The 27,289-nt window shown below is 41.0% G+C and overlaps 1 protein-coding gene across 3 annotated transcripts in view; it reads right to left on the bottom strand.

The window, feature by feature from the left end:
* The window catches only part of LOC127434183 (contactin-associated protein-like 2), a 508,727-nt gene that overhangs the window by 257,770 nt on the left and 223,668 nt on the right, over positions 1-27,289 (bottom strand). For 2 of the 3 annotated variants that reach the window (XM_051686737.1, XM_051686736.1), the window contains 5 exons: positions 23,986-24,133; positions 15,526-15,729; positions 8,216-8,400; positions 3,459-3,602; positions 794-1,052 (listed from right to left, as the gene is read on the bottom strand). In XM_051686737.1, coding sequence (XP_051542697.1) covers positions 794-1,052; positions 3,459-3,602; positions 8,216-8,400; positions 15,526-15,729; positions 23,986-24,133 — 940 coding nt within the window. The remainder of the gene's footprint in view (positions 1-793; positions 1,053-3,458; positions 3,603-8,215; positions 8,401-15,525; positions 15,730-23,985; positions 24,134-27,289) is intronic. The other variant, XM_051686738.1, reaches the window with a different exon arrangement.

The following is a 27,289-nucleotide window of genomic DNA, read 5'->3' on the forward strand; positions in this document are numbered from 1 at the left end:
AACAAAATAGAAAACATAAATATCGTTCAGACTAAGATAGAATTTGGACTTCCCCAGAGGAAGAAAAAATAAATAAATTGATCACAAATGATATTTAATACAATATCTTTGTTTTTTCCTCTGTTTCTCCTAGAAAGCAATGAGATTAAATGGAGAGTAAATGGAGACATTCCTGCTTCTCAGATTATTCTCTAGAGAACTCTCACATACATATGTCTCCTCTAGAGTTTCAGAGGAGATCTCAGCAATGCCACAAACACACAAACTGTGCTAAGATTTACCAAGATGCCAAGGTCTGCAGTTAAAAGCCAGAGATTTCACCAATTCAAATATTTTTTTCATGAAATTCTTCCAAGACCAAATGATCTGAGCTATGATTTTTGTATCATTTTTACAGCTCTATATATTACTGTGCAACAACAATTGTCCAAAAAGGAATTTTAGGATAAACATTGATACAAAGTTGATGCATGAATGAAACATAACTGAAAACTCTGTTCAGCTTTGAAAGAGAAACCTCTGAGCAAATAAAACTTAACCCTGGAACATGATGTAACTTTAAATACTGCACTATGCTATTTAACATTTAGCTACAATAGGTGTTGATTAATTATGTTGGAAGAGTTCCTGACCCAGAGTATTTAAAAGGATAACATTTAAAAACAAACTAATTTATCAACTAGATGCTACAATGCTAGGCAGACAACACATCTTCAAAACAGGCTGATGAAAACTAATGAGATCTCCATGTAAAAGCCCATAAATCAATGTGTGGTGCAGAGCATCAGCTCACCTGATGCAATGTCTATGCGCATGTTTTTCTGCTGGCTGACACTGATGTGCACTGTGACTTTTCCATCATTTAGAGACAGTTCCAGCATTCCATCTGCCAGGGAGCTGAAGAGAAGCAGACCACTGGGGTTCCAGGAACGGAACTGAAAACCCACAGACACCATATTGTGGTCCCTCCTGCCTGGTAGCTGCAAGAAGCTAGTGCCATTGAAAAAGACGGGGAATGTGTGCAAGTCCATGCAGGAGAACGTCAGGTTCCGCTGAAATTGAGGCAGAATAAAAGAAGTTTAAGTGCATTTAAAAGCCATTTATGTAAAAGTGTTGGGCAACCACAGCTGTTCACCATGTATACTTTCTAAGATGGTTAAGTCAAACATGATTTTCCTTCAAACAACAACAACAAAACAGCTTAAACCAGCCAATGGTGGTCAGCTGGTCTCCCAGCCTGGCCAATCTGGTTAGGCTGGACTGTTTTGTAGGCAAATATATTTCTTTTGTTGACAAAAGATGACAGACCTGCTTGTTTTCAAACTTTTTAATTAACAGAAACAAGAGTCACAATAGATTAAAATAATTAATTGTGATTAATTTTGTGATTCCAGAAGTTTCATGAATAAAAACAACAGTTGTTGAAGGGAGTTGTTGAATTAAAATAAGAAAAATATTCAAATTTGTCAACTTCATCTGAATTTTCAGAATAGTATGAAAACAGAAAAATTTATAGAATCTATTTTATCAGTTAACTCCTTTACTGAACACCATAATTAAATAATTAAAGACTTTACACTCTTGTTGTATGTGTAGCAGGATAGGCAATAAATTCCTTGGGTGGAAGTCCCAAGGTGGCATCGTTGGCTACATTCTAACACCTATTTAAGTTGCCCTTTTGACTGCTAATTTTGACAAATTTAATTTTTGAAATTAAAATGGCATGCTTTTTGTGTGTCTGATGGAGTTTACCCAAATGACAGTAAGGTGTAAGTTATGAAGTGAATAAATGTCAATTTTCAGAAAGCGTTTTTTATGAAAACCAGTCCCCTTACATGGTTTGTTAGTTGAGACCCTTATCTACAAATATCCATTTCAAATTAATTTGGTATTTTAAACCCGTTTTGACCCTTATCACAAGAATTGGTGACTGCTAAAAATCTTTAAAACAAGTTGTATTATAGTAACTTATTTAAAATAAAAAAATCATCTTGTGTCCCTTTGGAAGTTTGCTGAGGGCCTCTGGTTCACAACCACTGTTTAATAGGCGTTTCGGGCACTTTTCATCTAGTCCAGCTAAGAGACCAGCTGGTTGACCTGCTAGACCAGCTTATACCAGCAAACTGGTTAGACCAGGTTTCCACTCTGCAAAACCGATGTCTCTGTAGAGAAGCAAATGTAATGCAACACACTGTACAGTAAGTTGTATTTCTCATACAGTATGCACCATCTTAAATGCACTAAAAAAGTGATTTAATACAAAGCTACAATATAGAAACTCAGTGTTTGAAATGACTGGATGCCTTTCATGTTGAATATGGGCTTAAAGATCTCCCAAAGTGCTGCCACAGCATGTTCAAGCTACGGCATATATTTCTAAACCTTAAGGTGGAAAGGGGGAGCATGGAAGCAAGGAAGAGTGCTTTTATTCATAACTCTACAGCTCTACACCCTTCTTAATGGTAATTTTGAGGCACCAAATGCACTTCAGCCTCAATTCAAATATAGAGAACTTAATCAGTCTCATCACAATGAAATAGAAAAGTGCACTCAACCTTTCTCAGCACTTCATAACAGAACCTTCCCCTGTGTGTTGTGTTTAAGCAACCCTGAATATAATCCTTTAATAATTCAAAGCCTGTCTATGGTGGACACATGTCAGATTTGGAGAGGAGATGGTGAGAGCCCTGCTATTTTCTTATTAATAAAGGCAACTGGGAACAGCCAAATATTTTCCTACACTGATCACGTTCATCAAAGTTTTAAAAGCTGCTTTATGTTTTGTTTTGTTTTGTTCTGAAAACAGAACAAGCATGAAGCTTTATTTGAAGCTTGATTTGGAACAAAAATGTGTAAATGTAACAAGTTTCATTTATAAATATAACATTTCTAAAGCTTGCTTGATGTTCTGAGATCTAGTGAAGTGTAACAGTATGGCAAAGGTAAGATTGTATTATATGTTTCATCAGAAAAACATCGTCACTCTTGGTTTATGGTACACTTTATAATTGCCTAGCACACTGATATGCTTATCAGATATGATATGCAATTATTGCAGTCTTTTTTACAACATAGACAGTGGAAATTAGATTATTGTAAGTGCTTACAACAGTCATCAAATCTGTAAATGATTAACATTCTCATCAGCGCATTGGAACAAATGAATCAGATTCATATGAAGTTTAAAAAGCAAGCTTCATCAATATATCTGAACCATGGTAGATGAAATGCACTCTTCATTTTAAGTCACATTTCTCAACCTTGCACAGCTTGAGCAAAATGTCAGCCCTTCATGGTCATACACCTCCACAAAACCCTTCAGGCAAAAACAACCAGCAAAACCATGTAAATATGCACAGAAATTTAATGACCAGGAATATTATGCAGTATAGAATTAAACTCTGATTAGATCCCTTACATATGGTTTGTAGAGTTTATGGAAAAGGAAATGGACTCACAAAGCTAGAGGTGTCTAGTTTCTTTCTTCTGGCCAGGTCAGTAATGTTCTCTCCATTGTAGTTGATGCTCTCCATGCAGCCTTTGAAGTTTCTTCTGCCTCCTGACATTGGCTTGCCAGAATAAGGCATTCCTCCGAAAGTCAGCTACATGCATAAATCACAGCATCTCAGAACCAAGCCATAAAAACTGAATCAAAGCATTGCAACTCAGTAGCTTCAAACAAGTCTAAGGAGACAATATCTATAGTAAGACTATAAGACTTCATGGGAAGATAGTAACACAAATATAAACAGAAAATAATAACATATTTACACACAATATATATATATATATATATATATATATATATATATATATATATATATATATGAGAAACATTTCGGTCAAGTGTTTAAAAACTTTTGACTGGTAGTGTATATATATATATATATATATATATATATATATATATACTACCAGTCAAAAGTTTTTAAACACTTGACCGAAATGTTTCTCACGATCATAAAAATCTTTTGATTTGAAGGCGTATGCTTAAATGTTTGAAATTAGTTTTGCAGACAAAAATATAATTGTGCCACCATATTAATTTATTTCATTATAAATCTAAAATTTAATAAAAAATAAAAAATAAAAAATAAACATTTTTGAAATTGATGACTTGGACCAAATAATAAAGAAAAGCAGCTAATAAGTACCCAGCATATAGATGGGAACTCCTTCAATACTGTTTAAAAAGTATCCCAGGGTGATACCTCAAGAAGCTGGTTGAGACAATGTCAAGAGTACATTTCTGTAAATTCTAGGCAAAGGGTGACTACTCTGAAGATGCTAAAATATAACACAGTTTTGATTTATTTTGGATTTTGTTTAGTCACAACATAATTCCCATAGTTCAATTTATGTTATGCCATAGTTTTAATGACTTTACTGTTATTCTAAAATGTGAAAAAAAAAAAAAAAAAAAATATATATATATATATATATATATATATATATATATATATATATATATATATATATATATATATATATAATAAAGAATGAGTAAGTGTTTCAAAACTTTTGACCGGTAGTGTGTGTGTGTGTGTGTGTGTGTGTGTGTATTATATATATATATATATATATATATATATATATATATATATATATATATTGTTTTTTTTTTGTTTTTTTTTTCACATTTCACATTTTTCAAAAACGTTTTTTTTTTTTTTTTTTTAATTACATTTTAGTTTTATAATGAAATAAATTAATATTGTGGCACAATTATATTTTTGTCTACAAAACTAATTTAAAACATTTAAGCATACACCTTCAGATCAAAAGATTTTTAAGATCATGAGAAACATTTCAGTCAAGTGTTTCAAAACTTTTGACCGGTAGTGTATATATACAGGTGCATCTCAATAAATTAGAATGTCGTGGAAAAGTTCATTTATTTCAGTAATTCAACTCAAATTGTGAAACTCGTGTATTAAATAAATTCAGTGCACACAGACTGAAGTAGTTTAAGTCTTTGGCTCTTTTAATTGTGATGATTTTGGCTCACATTTAACAAAAACCCACCAATTCACTATCTCAAAAAATTAGAATACATCATAAGACCAATAAAAAAAACATTTTTAGTGAATTGTTGGCCTTCTGGAAAGTATGTTCATTTACTGTATATGTTCTCAAAACTTGGTAGGGGCTCCTTTTGCTTTAATTACTGCCTCAATTCGGCGTGGCATGGAGGTGATCAGTTTGTGGCACTGCTGAGGTGGTATGGAAGCCCAGGTTTCTTTGACAGTGGCCTTCAGCTCATCTGCATTTTTTGGTCTCTTGTTTCTCATTTTCCTCTTGACAATACCCCATAGATTCTCTATGGGGTTCAGGTCTGGTGAGTTTGCTGGCCAGTCAAACACACCAACACCATGGTCATTTAACCAACTTTTGGTGCTTTTGGCAGTGTGGGCAGGTGCCAAATCCTGCTGGAAAATGAAATCAGCATCTTTAAAAAGCTGGTCAGCAGAAGGTAGCATGAAGTGCTCCAAAATTTCTTGGTAAATGGGTGCAGTGACTTTGGTTTTCAAAAAACACAATAGACCAACACCAGCAGATGACATTGCACCCCAAATCATCACAGACTGTGGAAACTTAACACTGGACTTCAAGCAACTTGGGCTATGAGCTTCTCCACCCTTCCTCCAGACTCTAGGACCTTGGTTTCCAAATGAAATACAAAACTTGCTCTCATCTGAAAAGAGGACTTTGGACCACTGGGCAACAGTCCAGTTCTTCTTCTCCTTAGCCCAGGTAAGATGCCTCTGATGTTGTCTGTGGTTCAGGAGTGGCTTAACAAGAGGAATATGACAACTGTAGCCAAATTCCTTGACACGTCTGTGTGTGGTGGCTCTTAATGCCTTGACCCCAGCCTCAGTCCATTCCTTGTGAAGTTCACCCAAATTCTTGAATCGATTTTGCTTGACAATCCTCATAAGGCTGCGGTTCTCTTGGTTGGTTGTGCATCTTTTTCTTCCACACTTTTTCTTTCCACTCAACTTTCTGTTAACATGCTTGGATACAGCACTCTGTGAACAGCCAGCTTCTTTGGCAATGAATGTTTGTGGCTTACCCTCCTTGTGAAGGGTGTCAGTGATTGTCTTCTGGACAACTGTCAGATCAGCAGTCTTCCCCATGATTGTGTAGCCTAGTGAACCAAACTGAGAGACCATTTTGAAGGCTCAGGAAACCTTTGCAGGTGTTTTGAGTTGATTAGCTGATTGGCATGTCACCATATTCTAATTTTTTGAGATAGTGAATTGGTGGGTTTTTGTTAAATGTGAGCCAAAATCATCACAATTAAAAGAACCAAAGACTTAAACTACTTCAGTCTGTGTGCACTGAATTTATTTAATACACGAGTTTCACAATTTGAGTTGAATTACTGAAATAAATGAACTTTTCCACGACATTCTAATTTATTGAGATGCACCTGTATATATATATATATATATATATATATATATATATATATATATATATATATATATATATATATATATATATATATATATATATATATATATATATATATTACACTGTTACATGTTATTATACTGTATTCTATAGATTATATACTGTATTATTTTAACATAATGCATAATATACAGTATATACTGTATATCATGCATTATGTTATTTTATTACAACATATCTAATCTGAGAGAATCTAATCAGATTCAAAAACCAAACAAGATTTGCTTGATGTAATAATTACTATTAATATTCTAAACTCAAAAAGAGAACCAGCAAGAAGCATTGGTGCTTAGACACAATAGTTGATGAGTGCAATTGTTTGTAAATTCAGTCCATGCTCCAGCAGAAAACAACTTATCGGTTTGGATCTCTCCTCAGCTCAATTAATCAGACACTTCCCTTTAATTGGGGTCAATTTGTCCCAGACCAACTGAGCTGTAACCAGCCCTGTAGCATCTGACTACACCAGGAGCATCATAGCTCAATTGAATAGAAAAGCGTTTGCTCTCAGACCATATCCTTTACGTCACTGAAAATCTATTTCATATTCATTCTACTACAGTGAGTGTTAATATGCATTATTTCTGTGTGATAACACCAACATCCTGCTACACATTATTAGTTTGCATTAATACTGTGCAGAGAGGCAAATATAATTTCCAAAGTTCCGTGACAAAGGATAAAACCTCCCTGGGAAAAAAGTGTCTTGGTGTGACATCATGGCTTTTTAACAAGTCATAGCTTTTTGCTCTTGGGATTGTGTAATGGCTACAGTATGACTGAAATCCAGCTGAAATCCTCCAAAGATTCTAAGATAATTAAAGATCTTCTATTTTGAGTCTGTTAGCACCCTGTGTGGGAACAAGAGTAGATTGAACTAATATAAAACACACAGACATATTCTCACATTTCATCCTGCTTGTGGTCACATTATCCATGCTGTGTTATCCTTGTGAGATGAAACTTTACTTCAGGGATTTAAATGAAAAGTTCAATAAAAAAACGCAATTCTGTCATAATTGACTCATGTTGTTCCAAACACAAACAACTTTCTTTCCTTCGTGGAACACAAAAGGAGATGTTCAGCAAAATGCTAGCCTCATTCACTTCATTCATACAATAAAAGTGAATGGTGACTGAGGGTAGCATTCATACAGGCTAACATTTGACATCATGACACTGGAGACACTCTAGAACCAATGCTGTTTCATATATTATTAATGTCCAATCTGCACCACAGCACCATTTTTTATCTGAGAGCTACAGCGGAGGTGAAGACTATCAGTGAATAATGACTTCAATTTGAGTCTGTTACTCACACAAAGCTATCACATGACTTCAGAAGTCCTGGAATAAAACACAAAAGTCATATGGACTACCAGATTTTACAGTTTTTTTTTTTGTTTTGTTTTGTTTTGTTGTTGTTGTCCTTTTTGGAGTTTGACAGCCTGTGGTCACTATCTGTCATCATATGGAAAAGATATGTCAGTATTCTTTAAAAAAAAAAAAAAGTTTTTGTGTGTGTTTCAGGGTATAAAAACAACAATATACAGATCTGGTATCACATGAGGGTAAATAAATTATGACCAAATTTTCATTTTTGTGTGAACTATTCCTTTAACTCTATCTGAGAATACTGTAAAAAGACCAATTTAGGGAGAAAAGTGTCAGCATCCCATAATGCAGCTGTTTGTTAAAATGAAGTTCAAGGCAATAAATCATTCTCTCTCAGCCGTACCTCATAATCCAGGTCAAGGTGGTCAAACTCCCCGTTGGTTCGGAAGTGCTGAGTATGCTGATCAAGGGTGAAATTGACATTTCTCCTGTAGCGCTCAATTACTACAGAATGCCAATGATGATCGTCAAGCAGACTGCCGCTGATCACAGATGTATGGCCCAGGATGGAGCCGTACTGATTACTGCCTACAGTTTATTAGACACAGGAGACCATTATCAATACCAAACACATGAATACTTCTACTTCACTGTAGAACATTAAGTATGCTTACTGATGGAAGCAACATCTGAAACATGCATTTATCTTGAACTTGTCTTCACAGTTCATCTGAGACTTTTATGTCCTTACGATACAAATGATAATGTGTTATGGTTCACAAATATTTTCAGCATATGTAGGGCTAGGATATATACAATATTGAATATTCACAAAATATTATTGCAATGATTTCAATGCACTTTTTATTTGGGCATTATGTTTCCTAAAGTCTATGGCATTTGAAGGAGTTTTATTAATTGAATCGGCTCAAACTGTCTGTTTCAATTAATCAACGATTCATACACGTCATCACTCAAATATGTTAACTCAAAAGTACAGTATATGGACCTTTCATATATTAAAATGTTTTAGTAAAAATATATGTCAATAAATATTGCTGTTTATTATTATTGTTATATTGGTGCAAAAAAATCTTGTGTTCATTTTGTAAAAAAAAAAAAATATGGCATTAAATTTTAATCTATTTTTACTATATATTAGTTATTATATTAAATGTTTTTAATCAACTTGACAACAATGGCTGTTTGCCTGAAATGGTTTCCTCTAAAAGAAAAAACAAGCAAAACGTCATGGTTACTTGCATAATCTCCATTCCCTGATGGAGGGAACGAGACGTTGTGTCGATGTAGTGACACTAGGGGTCACTCTTGGGAGCCCGAGACACCTCTGGTCTTTGATAAAAGGCCAATGAAAATTGGCGAGTGGTATTTGCATGCCACTCCCCCGGACATACGGGTATAAAAGGAGCTGGTATGCAACCACTCATTCAGGTTCTGCCATTTCAGCAGATAGTTCAGCGTTGTGGCAGGAGGGACACAATGTCTCATTTCCTCCATCAGGGAATGGAGGTTACGCAAGTAACCATGATGTTCCCTATCTGTCACTCACTCGATGTTGTGTCGATGTAGTGACACTAGGGGTCACTCTTGGGAGCCCGAGACACCTCTGGTCTTTGATAAAAGGCCAATGACACTAGGGGTCCCTATACAAAACACTGCAACTGGCTGAACTGTGTTACGTGAACTGGCGGTGTGTGACAGGCAGAAAACTATGTGCCTCGTAGCCAGCGCACCAGGCCGACACGTAACCTTCCCCAACATAGTTATGAGTGTTTAACGGCCCTTTGGGGACAAGTCGACTACCCAAAAGATAGAGACAGGCTAGCCCAGTCGTGGCCTCTTTTCCCCTTCTTTTTTATTTCACTCCCTAAAAAAAAGGGGGATTATCCGACTGGGCCGACCAGGTCTAGTCGGGGGGTGTCCCTCCCAAGGGGAGGACACCGCGGAGACCACACCTCGCCCAGAGAGAGGAGGGGATATTTAAGTGGAAAATACATCACATGGTCTTGCCAATCATGTGGAGAAGTCTCATGGTAGATCCTACCCAACGGGGGAGGAGTTACTATAAACATGGAGACTGTGGCAGAGGGGGCTCTGCCCAAGGAAGACACAGTTTGCCAACAGGGAAACGAATTAGTGGAAGATATACATTGCATGGGGTTACCTTATAGGGAACCGCCACATGCGGAGCACCTACACCAGAACAGGGCTCTTAGTAGCACGTGAACTGGGCCGGCAGCAAGTCTCTCTGAAAACTTGATTGCCACAGGGCTTGGAGGAAGTCAACCAGGGAACATAGTTTGTGAACACTACTGGGAATTACTGGCGCACGTCTTCAGCTCAGAGGAGGTGAAAGGCACTATGTGCAAGCGATACACCCGGCTGGCTATCTCAGGCTTATCCGCTTGTATTGCGTGCCACTACCCGGGATGAAACCAGTTCCACCCGGAAATTGTAGAACCTCGCAAGGTGTTGGGTGTTGCCCAGCCCGCTGCTCTGCAAATGTCTATTAGAGAGGCACCCCTGGCCAGGGCCCAGGAGGCCGCCACACCCTTGGTAGAATGGGCTCATAGCCCTACTGGGGGCGGCACATCCTGGGTGTGATATGCTATAGCTATGGCATCAATGAGCCAGTGGGCGATCCTCTGCTTGGAGACAGCGCTTCCTTTCCGCTGTGCACCAAAGCAGACAAAGAGCTGCTCAGAGATCCTAAAGCTCTGTGTGCGATCCAAATAGATGCGTAAAGCGCGCACCGGACACAGCAACGACAGGGCTGGGTCTGCCTCCTCCTGGGGCAGCACTCGCAGGTTCACCACCTGGTCCCTAAAAGGGGTCGTGGGAACCTTGGGCACATAGCCCGGTCAGGATCTCAAGATCATGTGAGAGTAGCCTGGACCGAACTCCAGGCACATTTCGCTGACAGAGAACACTTGCAGGTCTCCTACCCTCTTGATGGAAGTGAGCGCAGTCAGGAGGGCAGTCTTCAAGGAGAGTGCCTTAAGCTCAGCTGACTGCAAAGGCTCAAAGGGGGCTCTCTTTAGACCCTGAAGAACTACAGAGAGGTCCCATGAGGGAACGAGGTGCTGTCTGGAGGGTTCAGCCTCCTGGGGCATCTCAGGAACCTGATAATCAGGTCGTGCTTCCCTAAGGACTTACCATGCACTGTGTCATGGTGTGCTGCTATAGCAGCAATGTACACCTTCAAGGTGGAAGGGGACAGCCGCCCTTCCAACCTCTCCTGCGGGAAAGAAAGGACCGATTCGACTGCGCATTTCTGAGGGTCTTCCCGTCGGGAAGAACACCACTTAGCGAACAGAGGCCACTTAAAGGCATACAGGTGCCTCGTAGAGGGGGCCCTAGCCTGAGTGATCGTGTCTACCACCGTGGGTGGTAGACCGCTTAGGTCTTCCACATCCTGTCCAGTGGCCAGACATGGAGATTCCAGAGGTCTGGTCGTGGGTGCCAGATGGTGCCCCATCCCTGAGAAAGAAGGTCCTTTTTCAGGGGAATTCGCAAGGAGCGTGAGGTCCGAGAACCACATCTGGGTGGGACAGTAGGGTGCTACCAGGACAACCTGCTCCTCGTCCTCCCTGATCTTGCACAGAGCAGGCTCAATGGGGGAAATGCATATTTGCACCATGGGGCCAGCTGTATGCAAGCGCATGCTGTATGCTATGCCGAGAGGTGCCTCGGTCAGGGCGTACCAGAGCGGGCAGTGGGAGGATTCTTGGGAGGTGAACAGGTCTACCTGTGCCTGTCCAAATCGACCACCTGAGGGTGGATTCTCCACTCTCCCCTGAGGGTAACCTGCTGTGACAGTGCATCCGCTGCAGTGTTGAGGTCGCCCGGGATGTGAGTGGCTCGCAGCTACTTGAGGTGCTGCTGACTCCAGAGGAGGAGACGGCAGGTGAGTTGAGACATAAAATGAGCACGCAGACCGCCTTGGCGGTTGACATATGCTACCGTTGCTGTGTTGTCTGTCCGAACTAACATGTGCTTGCCCTGGATCAATGGCCGGAACCTCCACAGGGTGAGCAGAATTGCCAGCAACTCGAGGCAGTTGATGTGCCAACGCAGCTGCTGGCCCGTCCATAAGCCGGCAGCTGCATGCCCATTGCAAACAGCACCCCAGCCCATTTTGGAGGTGTCTGTCATGACCACGACGTGCCTGGAGACCTGCTCTAGTGGAACCCCTACCCATAGAAACGTGAGGTCGGTCCAAGGGCTGAAGAGGCGGTGACAGATTGGCATGATGACCACGCGATGTGTCCCGCAGCTCCAAGCCCATCTCGGGACTTGAGTCTGAAGCTAGTGCTGAATAAGTCTCATATGCATCAACCTGAGTGGTATGGCCGCCACTAAGGATGCCATATGCCCCAGGAGCCTCTGAAAAAATTTCAGTGGAACCGCTGTTTTCTGCGAGACTGAGTCCAACTCCAAACCGAGAAAAGAGATGCTCTGAACCGGGAGGAGCTTGCTCTTTTCCCAGTTGACCCGAAGCCCTAGTCGGCTGAGGTGCGAGAGCACCAGGTTTCTGTGTACACACAACACATCCCGAGAGCGAGCTAGGATTAGCCAACCGTCGGGATAGTTGAGGATGTGAATGCCCACTTCCCTTAGTGGGGCAAGGGCTGCCTCTGCGACCTTCATGAAGAGGGAACAAGGACAGACCGAAAGGGAGGACCTTGTACTGATACACTGGACCCTCAAATGCAAACCGCAGGAAGGGTGTGTGTCAAGTTAGAATCGAGACGTGGAAGTACGCATCCTTCAGGTCTACCACCGTGAACCAATCTTGATGCCAGACACTCGCTAGAGTGTGTCTTTGCATCAGCATCTAGGACGGGAGTCTGTGTAAAGCCCGGTTCAGTACTTGCAGGTCCAAGATTGGCCGCAACCCACCGCCTTTTTTTGGTACAATGAAGTAGGGGCTGTAAAACCCCTTCTTCATCTTGGCTGGAGGGACAATCTTGTCAGACGTACTGGCGGGTGGGGCCTCACGGCGGGGCGGAGCCTGAGGTGCTACACCATGTCGTGGCCATGCTGAGTTCAGGGACATCAAAGTATTTACCTGGCTCCTTGTGACCACCCCCAGAACAGCCTGGGATGGGGGAGGAAGAGGCCTGTCCTCATGACCCGTGGAGACTGTCACATCGGGGGGAAAATTTGTGCCACAGCTGGGCGCTCAGGGGCGGGGAGACTGCCGCTGGAGTGCCAAACCTGCCAAATAGAGTGGTGGACGGTGGTCATGATGACGGCCGTGCACACCGGATACGTAACCCAGGGAACAAGGAAACCGCTCTTGCTGAACTCTTGGGGACTGCAGCCACTGGGGCATGCAGTGCAATTAAATGCAAAGGTAACAAAAGATTTTCCTCCCGGCCCTTAACCGGGGGATGGAGTGGTCTGCTTACCAGCTCCAGAGCAGTGGGTTTTGTCACCCATGGGTCACTCATCTCAGGGGTGCTTCGAAGCCTTTCGTGGGTTCTTGGCAGCCGCGAGACGGGTGGCGTCTGCTTCCTGCAGTGGGTTCCATGCCGGGGCCAGGCTGCAGGGGTGGGCTGTGGTAGAGCCGGTGCAGTCACCGTAGGGGGATACCCTTGGTGACGAGAAGACTGGGTGCGGTATCTTGAGCCGCGCCGGGGCAGGTTGTGCCGGATAACCTCCGTCTGCTGCTTCACCGCTGAGAACTGCTGGGAAAAGTCCTCGGTGTCACTGGACTGGCCAACTTGGGAAATGGGGGAAGCAATAAACCGTGCCTTGTCGGCCTCTCCCATCTCGACCATGTTGAACCAAAGGTGGCGATCCTCGACCACCAAGGTGGACATCGCCCAACCGAGAGACCACACCGTGACCTTGTCACCCAGATTGCAAGGTCGGTCGCCGAGCGCAGCTCCTGCATCAATCCCGGGGCGGAACTACCCTCGTGCAATTCCTTTAGCGCCTTGGCGAACTTGCAGGAGAGCCACAGTGTGCAGGGCGGAGGTAGCTTGTCCAGCGGCACCATAGGCCTTGGCCGTCAGAGATGACATAAACCTACAGGCCTTGGACGGGAGCTTTGGGCGCCCATGCCAGGTGGTGGCGCTCTGCGGGCATAGGTTCACCGCAAGCACCTTTATCCACTGGGGGGATTGCCGAATAGCCCTTGGCTGCCCCACCATCGAGAGTAGTGAGGGCAGGGAAGCTGAAAAAGTGCCTCCCATGACCTTGTCAGCTCTTAATGCACATCCAGGAAGAAAGGAATGGGGACGGCTTTGAGCGGTGCTGCGAGCCCAGGAACCAATCATCGAGCCGCGAGGGTTCAGGGGTGAACGGAGGGTTCCACTCTTGCCCGACGCTCGCGTCTGCCCGGGAAAGCATGTCATCATCTCCGCGTCAGCCTGTGACTGGGCGACTGCACCCGAAGGGAGGAGCCCAGCTGAGGCTTCCTCGTCTGACTGGACGAGCCCGCTCTCCGATGCTGCGCTCAAGAGCTCATCACTTTCACGGGCTCCGAATAAGAGGTCGAACTCGCCGTGAGACGAGCCAGCGGACTCACCCGGAAGCCCGATTGGGACAAAAGAGCATACTGGGGAATGGGAGGTCTGTTGGGTATACCCGGCGGAGGTGGTCCCATTGGGGTCCCCAAATTGCCCCCAGTGCTAGCCGCGCTGGCCTCATACCCGTGGGTAGAAGGACCGAGGCGGGGAGCCTCTGGGGTGGCTTGCTTTCTTACGAAGTTAAGCCGTGACCGCATCGATGCCATGGACATGTTCTCGCAATGAGTACATGACCCATCCACGAACACTGTCTGTACATGAGCAGGAATAACACACAAAGGAAAGGCATCTTTAAAAAGACACGTCTTTAAAAAGATGTTCCATGTGTGCCGCTCTTTTAGAGAAATATACTCTATATTTTATTTTTGCCGAAGCACCCAGGGGCATTCTTTGCAGTGCACCAGTGCAGAGGAGGGAAAAGCTGCTGAAATGCGCCATCAGATCCAGCAGAGGTGAATGAACAGTCATGGGAATTCAGCTCAGTGAGCATGACCATTCGGCTCCGAAGAGAAAATCAGAATGAGTGGTCGCATACCAGCTCTTTTATACCCGTATGTCCGGGGGAGTGGCATGCAAATACCACTCGCCAATTTTCATTGGCCTTTTATCAAAGACCAGAGGTGTCTCGGGCTCCCAAGAGTGACCCCTAATGTCACTACATCGACACAACGTCGAGTGAATGACAGATAGGGAACACTCTTTTAATAAATTTCAGAGCAAATATATAAATATCCATATATATTGAATATCGTCAAAAGGGCGAAACATATTGAGACATTGTTTTTTAAGCTAAATCTTCCAGCCCTAAGTGGAAGGATATGTTTTTCTCCTATTGGGATAGGTTTAACCGCAATGCAGAGTCCATGAGATATTATATGTAATTTTCTTTCTTTATGGGGATCAAGGAATCAATGAAATAATATGAGACAGCATGCAAGAACTCAATACATAGGGTAAGGACAAAGTGATGTACTTAAAGTAGCACATCAACAAGATAATTCACATCAATGTAAATAAAAAATGACTAATACACACTCAAATTCCTGAGTGCACAAGCGCACCATGAACACAAACACACAAACACAAACACACAGTACTTCACAACACATCTCCCACATAGCAGAGGTCTAATAGGTCTCGATATCAATTTTACCAAGGTTTATCTGCAGCAGTAGTCTGCCTCTTCTCAGCTCCAAGGTGATGTAGTCGCCCTGTTGACCCTCGCCGTGCAGAATCACCCCTTCACTCTCTGATGTTTTAAACTTCAGGGCAATCACATCCTTCAAAATCTTCATCTTCTTCATTTTGAAGCGGTAAGAGATCACCCCCTGCCCATCAAAATTAATCACATCTGCCCCTGTTGGCGAGAGAGAGAGAGAGAGAGAGAGAGAGAGAGAGAGAGAGAGCAAGAGAGAGTGAGAGAGAGAGACAGGAAGAGAGAAGAGAATAGATTAGCACCTCAGAGTCGACTGGGTGTCTTGCTCATTTTTGGGGGAAATGATGGGTTGAGTGACTGTTCTATAGATTGCTTAGACGGAAAGCATGGTGAAGTTCACAGATAAACTGCAGCTGGGATCAGGTGATAAACTACAGTGAGGAGGCAGAAAATTGCAGCTGGCTATTACATGCTGACAAAGCGTTTTTGCTTATTGCAGAGTCGAAAAGGACTTTTAATCCCTGTCATGGCACTGAATGATACATACGGGAAGTTATGAATGTAAATTATTATAGTTTTTATATTTTATGTTGTTTTTATTTCTGTTTTATTTTGAATTTGAATTGTCCTTTCAATTCAGTTTAATTTTTGTTTAGTTTTCACTCTATGACTCATGATTTTTTTTTTTTTTTTTTTCAGTATATTTACTGAAGTACAGCTTTCAGGACAAATACTATTTACTATTTACTTGAGGGTTGACAAAGTTAATTTGTTAAATGATTTCATTCAAATATGTTTAACAGCATTATTGTTTTTCAGGGTCATCTAGTGTCATCGCTACTGAGGCAAATTTTATAATAAACTGTGTACCAAACCCTAAAACTGAAATTTATTTGTTGTCATATTTATTTTATTTTGTATAGTTTGTGTCATGTGCATTTATATTTAATGTTATTATTTTAATTAAAAAAAAAAAAAAAAAAAAATCCAAATAAGCTTTATTTTATTTCATTTTACAAACAAGTTTTCTCTTAGTTTTATTTCAGTTTTCATAAATAAAATAACACTGATTTCATTTTTCACAGGTGTAGTTCATGACACTTACTATGGACTATGTTCCTCTATACATAGTTTAAAATAAATGCAACTTTGTTTGATATTGTATTATATAATAAAATAGCATTCAAGCAATTTTTAAGTGTGGCATAAGTGTTCAAATATTTGTAGTTGATGTACTTTACAGATACAGCATGAGACTGGTTTCTGAAAGACTGCCTCTTTAAAAATAAAAAATAATGCCATGTGCTTATTACAAAATACAAAGGATCTTAGCACAACAGCATCTGGAATGTAAACTATATGTTTGATCTGGGAACAGCATCATAAAATCTATTTGCTTATGTAATATATATCTTTTCATCTCTAGCTTGTCTTCAAACTCACAAGTTTTACTTTCAAGTCAGCCAGCAAGAAAGCTTTAGTGTCCGAGATCTGAGAGCTTCTTTGCATTATTTAAATGGATATTTCCTGTATTTTATGCACTGCTGTGGCATGTAAAATCAATTTGCATTTATCAGCTTCCATTAGCAGTGTGAATTATGAAATGACGCAAGAACTGTAATTGTTCTGAATGGACAAAGCGGGTGAGAGTGTAACCTGTCATGTACACAACATCACCAGGAGATGCCTGTAGTATGTAGTGTCTACTATAATTGTGTTTTTGTCTGGATTTCTGTCTGCATATGGAATTAATTCAATTCTCCCCATGCACCCTGCTGGGGACTGATTACTTCACTAATGCATGAGTATGAGTATCGTGTCTGGCCAGTCTCTCTCTCTCTCTCTCTCTCTCTCTCTATCTATCTATCTATCTGTCTCCATTGCCAATCCCCTTCACCTCCATCACAAATGTATTCATCCGTTCTCGCCCGATCATCAAGGTCAGAGCACTGCATTCATTCTCATTCCGTGCTTCATCTCCACTGCAGGTCTTGTCACAGTCTGGCCTGACTGTGCCTCCTCTGACTGTCAGTTTGTCTTGTCTGAGTGTTTTCCTGTGTTGGTTTTGTCTCTCTCTCCATCTTGTGTTTTGCCGGTGCCACATGGAGAACGTAATCTCTGTTACCGGACAACAGCTCAGTCTCCACTTAACTCATTATCGACGGCACCTGCTCCCTATCAACCCATCCCTTCTTAAGCTCCCCTTGTGTTGAGTCCTTTGTCGAATCGTTTGTGTGTTTCCCCTGTCAGTCAGTTGGTCGGTTCCTGTCTGTTCATGTATCACTGGCTGGTTTTCTTGTTTGTTTAAGTTTTCAAGTTTATCATTCTGTTTTCAGTTTTTCCCCCTCGCAGGTGTTTTGGTTTGTATTTTTGTTCTTTGTCAAATAAAGCCCAGATTATTGCCTTCCTGCGTTTGGGTCCTGCTTTACTCACTAATTTCCTGACAGAACGATTCAACCAAAATTGGACCAATGGACATCTTTTTAGATCAAGCTACAGCCTGAAAGGAATCGGTCTCTCAAAGCACCGCCCAGCACAACAATGTTCTGGTCAGCTCCCAGAATGGTCGGGTTTTTGGCGTCTACGATATGGAGCTGGCCAGTGACCCCAAAAGTGGTGCTTTGAGACCCAGTTAAAACAGTTCTTACTTTTGGACTTGGACAATCAGCTTAGTCAGGCAGTGGAGGAGCCTGCGGCTGACCGCTAGATGGCAGATGAGCCTGTGGCTGACCACCAGGAGGTGGAGGAGCCTACTGCTGACTCCAGGAGGCGGAGGAGCCCGCTGCTGACCGTCAGGAGGCGGAGGAGCCCACTGCTGACCGTCAGGAGGTGGAGGGGCTCATTGTAGACCGCCACAAGGGGTCTGAGTCTGTTGCTGACTGCCATGAGGGGTCCGAGTCCACTGCAGAACCCCTGGAGGGGTCCGAGTCGGCTGTTGTTTCTTGGGTGGCCACCAATGTCCAGTTCCCCGTGGCTGTCAATGAGCCGGTCCAGTTCCCCGTGGCCATCGACGAGCCGGTCCAGTTCCCCATGGCCGTTGACGAGCCGGTCCAGTTCCCCGTGGCCGTCGATGAGCTGGTCCAGTTCCCTGTGGCCGTTGACGAGCCGGTCCAGTTCCCTGTGGCCGTCAATTAGCCAGTCCAGTTCCCCGTGGCCATCGACGAGCTGTTCCAGTTCCCCATGCCTGTCCAGTTCCCCATAGTCATCAAGTCTGTCCAGTTCCCTGAGGCTGTTGAGGAGCCTGTCCTGTTCCCTGTGGTTGCTGACGAGTCTGTCCAGTCACCAGTGGCCACCATCCAGTCTGTCCACCTTCCTGTGGCCGCCAAAGACCAGCTTGCTCTGCCCCCTGCGGAAGCCACTGACCTCATCCCTGCCCTGTGGCTGCCTGACCTCGGGCCTCCTCCCTGGCCGCCAGACCCTGTCCCATTCCTGAGGCCTCTGCCCTGGCTGTCTGAGCCCGTCTCCTTCCTCAGGCCTTCTCCCTGGCCTCTGGACCCCGCTCCCTATCTGGGTCCTCCTCCCAGGCCATCGGACCTCATCCCCTTCCTCAAGCCTACTCCCAGGCCGCTGGGCCCCACCCCCTTCCTCAAGCCTCCTCCCAGGCCACCGGACCCTGCATCCTACCTGGACCCTCCTCCCAGGCCGCCGGACCCCACCACCGTCCTTGACCCTCCTCCCAGGCCAACGGACCATGCCCCCTTTCTTAAGCCTTCCCCCTGGTTTCCCCCACCCTCCCTCCCTTGGCTGATCCTTCCAGGGCCTCCAATTCCTGGAAGTTTATCTCCTGGCCATGTGCTCTATCTGTCTTTGTTTTTGTCTCTGTGTGGGCACATGGCTTCAAGTTTGGTTTCCTTACCGTGCGCTCTTCTGTCTGTTTTGTGTTTTATGTTCGGAGCATGGTGTCTGGATCCTTTGTCTTGTCTGAGTGTATTCATGTGTTGGTTTTGTCTCTCTCTCCCTCTTGTGTTTTGCAGGTGCCACGTGGAGAATGCCAGCTCCGTTTCCCGGAAAACAGCTCGTTCTCCAGTTAACTCATCATCGGCGGCACCTGTTTCCTATTAACCCATTAAGCTCCCCTCGTGTTGAGTCCTTTGTTGAATCGTTTGTTGTGTTTCCCCTGTCGGTTGGTTCCTGTCTGTTCATGTATCATCAGTCAGTTTTCTTGTTAGAGTTTTCAAGTTTATCATTCTGTTTTCATTTTTTTCCCCTTGTGGGTGTTTTGGTTTGTATTTTTGTTCTTTGTCAAATAAAGCCCACATTATTGCCTTCCTGCATTTGGGTCCTGCTTTACTAATTTCCTGACAGGTATTGCTTATCTAACTCCCATTCTTTCCCTCTGTGCTGCCTGAGAAGGATTAAATCTATTCCTTTAGTCCACATCTTATTTATTTTCACTCAACAGTCAGTGCATTTGCTTGTCTGAAAAGTGGTGGAAAGAAGTTTTTTTTTGTACTTTCTAATATTTAGGTAGTTGACACATAACATGCTCCTTAACTTTGTTTTGTGATAACATCAGGATTTTAGATAAAATCACTTAAGATTGCAACATTAATTAATGCCATGCTACTGTAAAAAGTGGTGTGCAATTGTTACCTTAATTACCTATTTCAACTTGATCTAAGCCTTAAAATTAGTTTTGATAGTCTAACCCAATGTACTGTATTTAGGTTGATTCAAACATGTTAACCCTTTCGCACGTACAATCAAACCGGTGTGATTACACTAGGCTGGGCTCAGATGCATACGATCAAACCAGTGTGATCTGCATTCCTGCAGCTGTTTACCAGCAAAAGAGGGACTGAAGTGGCTTTTTACCAGCAAAAGAGGGACTGAAGTGGTTATCATAATGAACCAGCTGCTCAAATAGTCTTTTCAACCTCACAATATCTTTTTATGTGTTACAAACATTCAAACAATCACAAAATAAAAGTTTAAAGCCATTACCACCAGAGTGCACAGTTTGTATGCAGCGATGTGGCCATGTTTTCTGATGTCAAACAAAGAATATACAAACTAGTCAATCCACTCAAGCCTTCTCCCATTCTGTTCGTAACTCATCTTAACCACTCCAGGTGCTGGGAAAGTGGAAGGGCTAGGTTTTTGGAACCTTCTATGCTTCTACTATGAACTCAGAATCCCACGTTGCGTTGCATGTAAACAATATGGTGGCGAGCATAGCCGGCAAGCGCATTCGCGATCGCATATTATCTATCATAAGCAGTCATTATAAACACCTAAACACCACATTATATGTTTGATAATATATAATCTGTCCTTCAGTGCATCTGCTGTTAAGTGTAAGGTAAGATTTTTTTTATTTTTTTTTTTTTATTTTTTTATTTTTTATAAAAGCGCATATTATTGAACTCACACTGGGGGGTCTGTTAGTGCAGGAGAAACTCACATGCAAAAAGGTTACAAAATATTTAATACATGAATAAAACCTTTCTATAGATGTTAGAACATACTCGTTTTTCAGTGTAGTTAATATGAACGTTTTTATATATATATATATATTTAAAAGCATCTTGATCTTTATTTAATATGAATTAATAATAAATAATAGTATATTTATAAATGAACATTAACCAAGTTAAATTAATGATGTAAAATATTCTTCATTGTTGGTTCATGCTACACTGTAAAAAGTGGCAACCAGCGATTGACAGCATAAGGAGCTATTTATACCTGATCTAAACATTAAACTTTGTGTTTTTGGTGTCACCTAATGAAATAAAGTTTATTCAGTGATGTTAAATTACATTTATGACTTAAATAAAACAAATTAATTAAGATCACGCCCCCCCCCCAACACACCTTTTTTTTAGTATATCTTATGCATTATATATAATCATATAGAACATTGTAAAGTGCTATAGATAAAATGTATTTGAATGAGTAAAGGAAAGTGCCTTCACTATAGTTTATGAATTTTAAAATTACAAATATTTAATTTAGTCTCAATTAATATGAACTCAGAAATGCTGCATGTGTAATGATAATAATAATAAAAAAAAAAAATAAAAAAAAAATATATATATATATATATATATATCAAAACGCTGTTTGAAATAGTTTTAGATGGAGCATGGCTTGTCACAGGGCAGGACATGTCCAACTACCCAAAAGTATTTTCATGGTAACTAACTAGCCTTTTAAAAAAGCTGTGTTAGTTTACTCCTCCCTAAGCTGTTGTAATCATCAGTTTGGAGTTGCCAGTACATCTTTATCAGTGTCAGTGATTGCCTGCATGGGTCACACTTTAAAAGTCTGCTTGTAATCTATCACTTTGAAATTTAGACCTCCACCTCCCCACTGTCAACAGTTGAGTCCTGTTCTGCATGGGGGTAGGCTCCTCACCCCCTGCCTCCTATTCCCGGCAGGATCTGACAGTTCAAATAGTAGTCTCATCGGACTGCCAGACGGGGCTTATGCCAAGGAGAGACATTCATATAATGAGAGTTTCATATAATTTCATCAAATAAATATAACTAACTTAATGCTAACTTAAGTCTGCGAGTCTTTCTGATCGAACTAACAATGAACAATTGTATTTTTATTAAATAATATTAAGAAAGATTAATTAATGCTACATAAATGTATTGTTCATTGTTTGTTCATGATACCTAATGCATTAACTAATGTTAACGAATGGAACTTTTTGTAAAAGTGTAACCCCTGCATGAGATGACAAAATAATATGAGAGGTTTTACCAGCGCAGAGCAAACAAAGATGAGACACATTCTGACAGGAGTGTCGGTGCAGCCAAGCCCCCTTCGGCTCTTCACGAGGAGGAAAACTCTTTGAGGGATGATACGTATCTAAAGCTACCAGGCTTCATTCATTCTTGTCATCAACACAAACACTGGCTAGAGCTAGGCGTTGGGTTTACGTACACTATCATTATTTCAATGAGAGTAAAGCAGCAGAAAAAAATGTCTACCATGTCTGGAGTTTTATCCATCTCCAAGGTAGAACTTCAAAATAATAATAATAATAATAATAAAAATTAAAACTAGCAAGAACTTTGTGTATCGTGGTATAGAAGAAACAAAATCATTAGCAAAGTCAATTCTTCTGGTCTGGGATTAATTGACAGATAATTCCATCACTGTAAAGAGATTCACTGTGTGTGATACTTCTAAAATGAATTTATGGGGGTGTTAATTGAAATTAGTTATCAAGACCAATTTTGCAACACTTAATATAATGAAAGGAATTAATTTGTCAAGGGTACATTGCATTTCACAAAACAGACCATGTTGATAGTTCAAAGATGTAATTTTGTCTCCTTTCATTGGTGGTGAAATTACAATATGATAAATATAAGGCTAGATTGAAATAAAAATGAAAAACGAATACAAATGAACTGAAGTGAGTGAAATGGCCAGTTTAATTATAATATTTTTTTACAGTGGGCGCTGACCCCATGAGACGCATTCAGGATGTTTGTAATCTCATAGGACAAAACTAACCTAAATGTAAAAATCATTATCTTTTAAACATAATATTCAAAATGGATAATATATATATATATATATATATATATATATATATATATATATATATATATATATATAAACAGCAATAGCTGATACCTGACATATGGTAGACAATCAACCAAAGCTGTCATTATAAAATTATTAAATAAAATGCCTTATCCTGCAACCAAAGCATAAGTACTGAGAAGTTAACAAGTATTTGCAACAACCAAGGCTTTTACTTCGTTATGATGATTTGTTTAAATGAGCAATGAATGACATAAATGCCATAGCACTAAGCAATTCAATATCAGTAGAACTGAAAATACACTTTGAATGGTTACAATACAATAATAATTTTAAGACTAAAGACTTTAGTTTGTCTAAACCTTTACATTTTGTTAAAATAAAAAACTTCATAGCAAGCTACTTTTCTACTTGGTTTTACTGTACATCTACTGTATATCGTCTCTCTGGCAAGCTCAAGTATATCTGTGCAAATCATGGAGACTTGGATTGCCCTGAGTAAGAGATGGATAGCTAACCTTGACTTTCAAAATAACTTGAGTCAGCCAATTTTCCTTAATTGTACAGGGATCCTCACAAATATTTATTGCCATCTTGCACTGCATTTTAATCACTGATGCAAAAAAAAAAAAAAAAAAAAAAAAAAAAAAAAAAAACCTTAGAAATGTTTTTCCTTATGACAAGATACTTTGAAAAGATATAACTGCCGATTTTTTCCTGAGCTTAGCAAATGTTCCAGGTGTAATAAAGATCAGCTTATATAAAAAGTTAAAATGCTCAGTTTTCAACATGCAAATCCCATCAGCTGCCATGCAGGATCATATAAACAACTGTCTCTAAAAAGCAGATGAAGCTGTCTTTGCTCACAAAATAACTGTTATTTACTCAGCGTGGCTGGGGCTGTTGGATGGTTTCTGTATAAAATGTGACAGTGCAGAGTGAACTTACAATAAGGGCACCCATAGATCTCGAACCTGAGGCCAATCCGGCCCTCTTCACTCCAGTCTAAAGGGATGATGCGCAGGTAACGAGCCACAACTGGGTTTTGCAGATCATGCCGAACCACACTCTCTGTATTGGAGTTACCTGCAAATGCCTGCAAAACAAGTGCAACAATCTTACTGGACTGTTTTGACTTAAAGGAATAGTTCAATCTAAAGTTGAAATTCTGTTATTGTTCACTCACAGAACCTTAATTTGTTATTTACTGGCAGGGGCGCATTTCCGAGCGGGTGTGCAAAACTACATTTTGTGCCCCATGTATCTGTCAAGTGAGGGGAGGGGAGTGTCATCCATTATAAGCGTTGGGCGGGGGCGGGGGTGGGGGGGGGGGGGGGTGATGTTGGAGGGGTCGAGAAGGCCGATTGCACCACCTTTAGTATACCGCTGGCGCCACCCTTTACATGGCGCCCCTATGCATTGCAAACCTTGCATATATGGTTTTTGCACCTCTGTTTACTGGTACTATTCTCCTCTTCCAAAGCTTGTGTCTAACTCACATGTGTGTCTACAATTTGAAAATGGTGTGTCACAATCAGTAATTACAAATGCAAGAACTAATGCCATTTTATCACTTCAACATGGGCTAGACACAAGCTTCAGTGGAGGGGAAGATTATCACTGAATAACTTATTTTTCAGTCTGATCTTTAGACATAGCTATCATATGGCTTCATAATACTTGGAACTTAGTGAATGAGTTGTATGGACTTTCTACGGTACATTTATGGTGGTTTTTTTTTTTTTTTTTTTTGGGTGGGGGGGGTTGTCCTTTTAAGAGTGACGTGGTCACTATGAACTGTTAGAACTGTGTGGATAGAGCTGCAAAACATTTTCAAAAATATATTCTTTTGTGTTCCACTGAAAAAAAAATAACAGCACATGACTTTGGAATGGCATGAGGGTGAGTAAAAACTTTAATTTAAATTTTTGGCTGAATCCAAAGGCATAGCCAGGAAATTAATTGTGTGTGGGTCTCTGTAAAAATAGATGGGCCACATTTTTGCCCAATTGCTTTTTTTTTTTTTTAACTTTTTTTTTAATTTATTTATTTTTTTTTTACAAATGTTCCTTAACAGAAATGCAGAGTATTCAAACAGTTCTTTCACAATATCAGAAATCAGAATTTAAGCATTTTTTAAACTATTTTATAAATTTATGTTTGAAGTCAAAGAATAATCTGTAATATTCTGGGTTGTTTGTTTGTGTCTCCTCCCCATTTATCCTTTAATCTTATACAGATTCTGTCATGGTATGTACAGATCTTGTCTTGTATCTGGTCGAGTATGGGTCTGAGAGATCTTCATTAAATTCGCCAACTGCCCTGTCTCCAAAGCTGTGGGGCACAATCATCAGACAAAAAAAAACTGTGGCGACATATAGGTGGAATCAAGTAGCACCCAATGCAGCTTCTGGTGTCACACAGAGCAAGAAACTGATGCAGTTTCCCATACATTGGTGGGAAACTTCAGTTGCGACAGACCATGTGGAATCAGAGATAAGAAGCTCAAACCACCAAGCTGAAATGATGCGGATTACAGAACTCACCCCCCGAAAGAAACCGCCATTAGGTGGAGTTTATAGTACAGCTGGGGATTTTTAATAGGAACATGCTGAACATGTCAATATTGGAGGCTCCATATGGTGGTCCGACCTTAATGTTAGAAGCGCTGATTACTGTTCTCTGTAGTGGGTGACTGGGGAGTGTTCAGTTCAGTTTTCATTGTGGAGAGAGAACACTATAAGTTGTTATGGGGTTTCAGATGAAAACCTGTAGGGCAAACAGGCCTGGTCTGTACTGCATCTTATTCTGTCCAAGAACCATCCACTTAGACGGGAAGAGCCGTATGACTGACATGTAAAGCAATCAATCACAGTTTGTACTGTTCCTACAATGTAAGAAAAAAAAAAAAAAAGGCTTGTTTGTCAATACATTACATTTATTGTATTCTCTGATGCAATTTTTGTTTAATCCATTTGACACAATCCATCTCTATTTAGCGAGTGTACTTGTTAAAAAATATTTCAAGTTCATATTTAGTCAGTTACGGACACTGGTAGAGGCAGCATATGAGAGCAGCATAACACAACTGACTAACAGTGGCAACAAAAAACAACAAAAACAGCATAAATAAAGTCAGCAAACAGCAAGCAAAAAACAAAACAAAAAAGTCCTATAACACTAACTGCATAATTTATTCATGCTGCAATGCATGCTGGGAACTCGCGAATCAGCAGCATTGCTCAATATAAAATTGTTTGTTCAGACAACTTTTTTATGCGAGTTGGGAGAATTTGGGGGAATATTGTTTGTCTAACATGTGTTTTTATGTAGATGCAAAAATTCACATTTCATAGTATTTGTGACACAAAACCTCCCATAAGCTGGATAAAATGCAATTTACACCGATCAGCCACAACATTAAAACCACCTGCCTAATATTGTGTAGGGACCCTTTGTGCCTCCAAAACAATGCCAACCCACATTTCAGAATAGCCCGTCAGGCACCAACGATCATGCCACAGTCCAAATCACTGAGATCACATTTTTCCCCATTCTGATGGTTGATGTGAACATTAACTGAAGCTCCTGACTCATATCTGCATGATTTATGCACTGCTCTGCTGCCACACGATTGGCTGATTAAATAATCGCATGGATGATTGTTGGTGCCAGATGTTCTGTTTTGAGTATTTCTGTAACTGCTGATCTCCTGGGATTTTCATTCACAACAGTCTCTAGAATTTACTCCAAATGGTGCCAAAAACAAAAAACATCCAATGAGCGGCAGTTCTGTGGACAGAAATGCCTTGTTGATGAGAGAGGTCAACAGAGAATGGCCAGACTGGTTCGAATTGACAAAGTGTACGGTAACTCAGTTAACCGCTCTTTACAATTGTGTTGAGAAGAATAGCTATTCTGAGATGAGGGTTTGTGCTGTTTCACAGACAGTTTTGCTTGTGGATATCTAGTTTACTTGCTATTAATGCTATAAACAAACCTATGAATACCTTTCCAAGATTTATTGTAACTAACCGACAAACTGCCAATCCAGAGATTATTTCATCCTCAAACTGATATACTGTATATATACATATATAAAACCCCTTCATACTGATATAAAAAGGTGCCACTTTTAAAAGTTGCATAAAGCATACCGATCAGATTTTTCAGACTGAGTTTTTTTTTCCAGTTTTGAGTGTAATGTACATTCTGAGTTTATTTAAGTCTTCACATACCAGCCACAATTTGT

Source organism: Myxocyprinus asiaticus, chromosome 44, assembly GCF_019703515.2.
Source record: "Myxocyprinus asiaticus isolate MX2 ecotype Aquarium Trade chromosome 44, UBuf_Myxa_2, whole genome shotgun sequence".
Taxonomy (NCBI): domain Eukaryota; kingdom Metazoa; phylum Chordata; class Actinopteri; order Cypriniformes; family Catostomidae; genus Myxocyprinus; species Myxocyprinus asiaticus.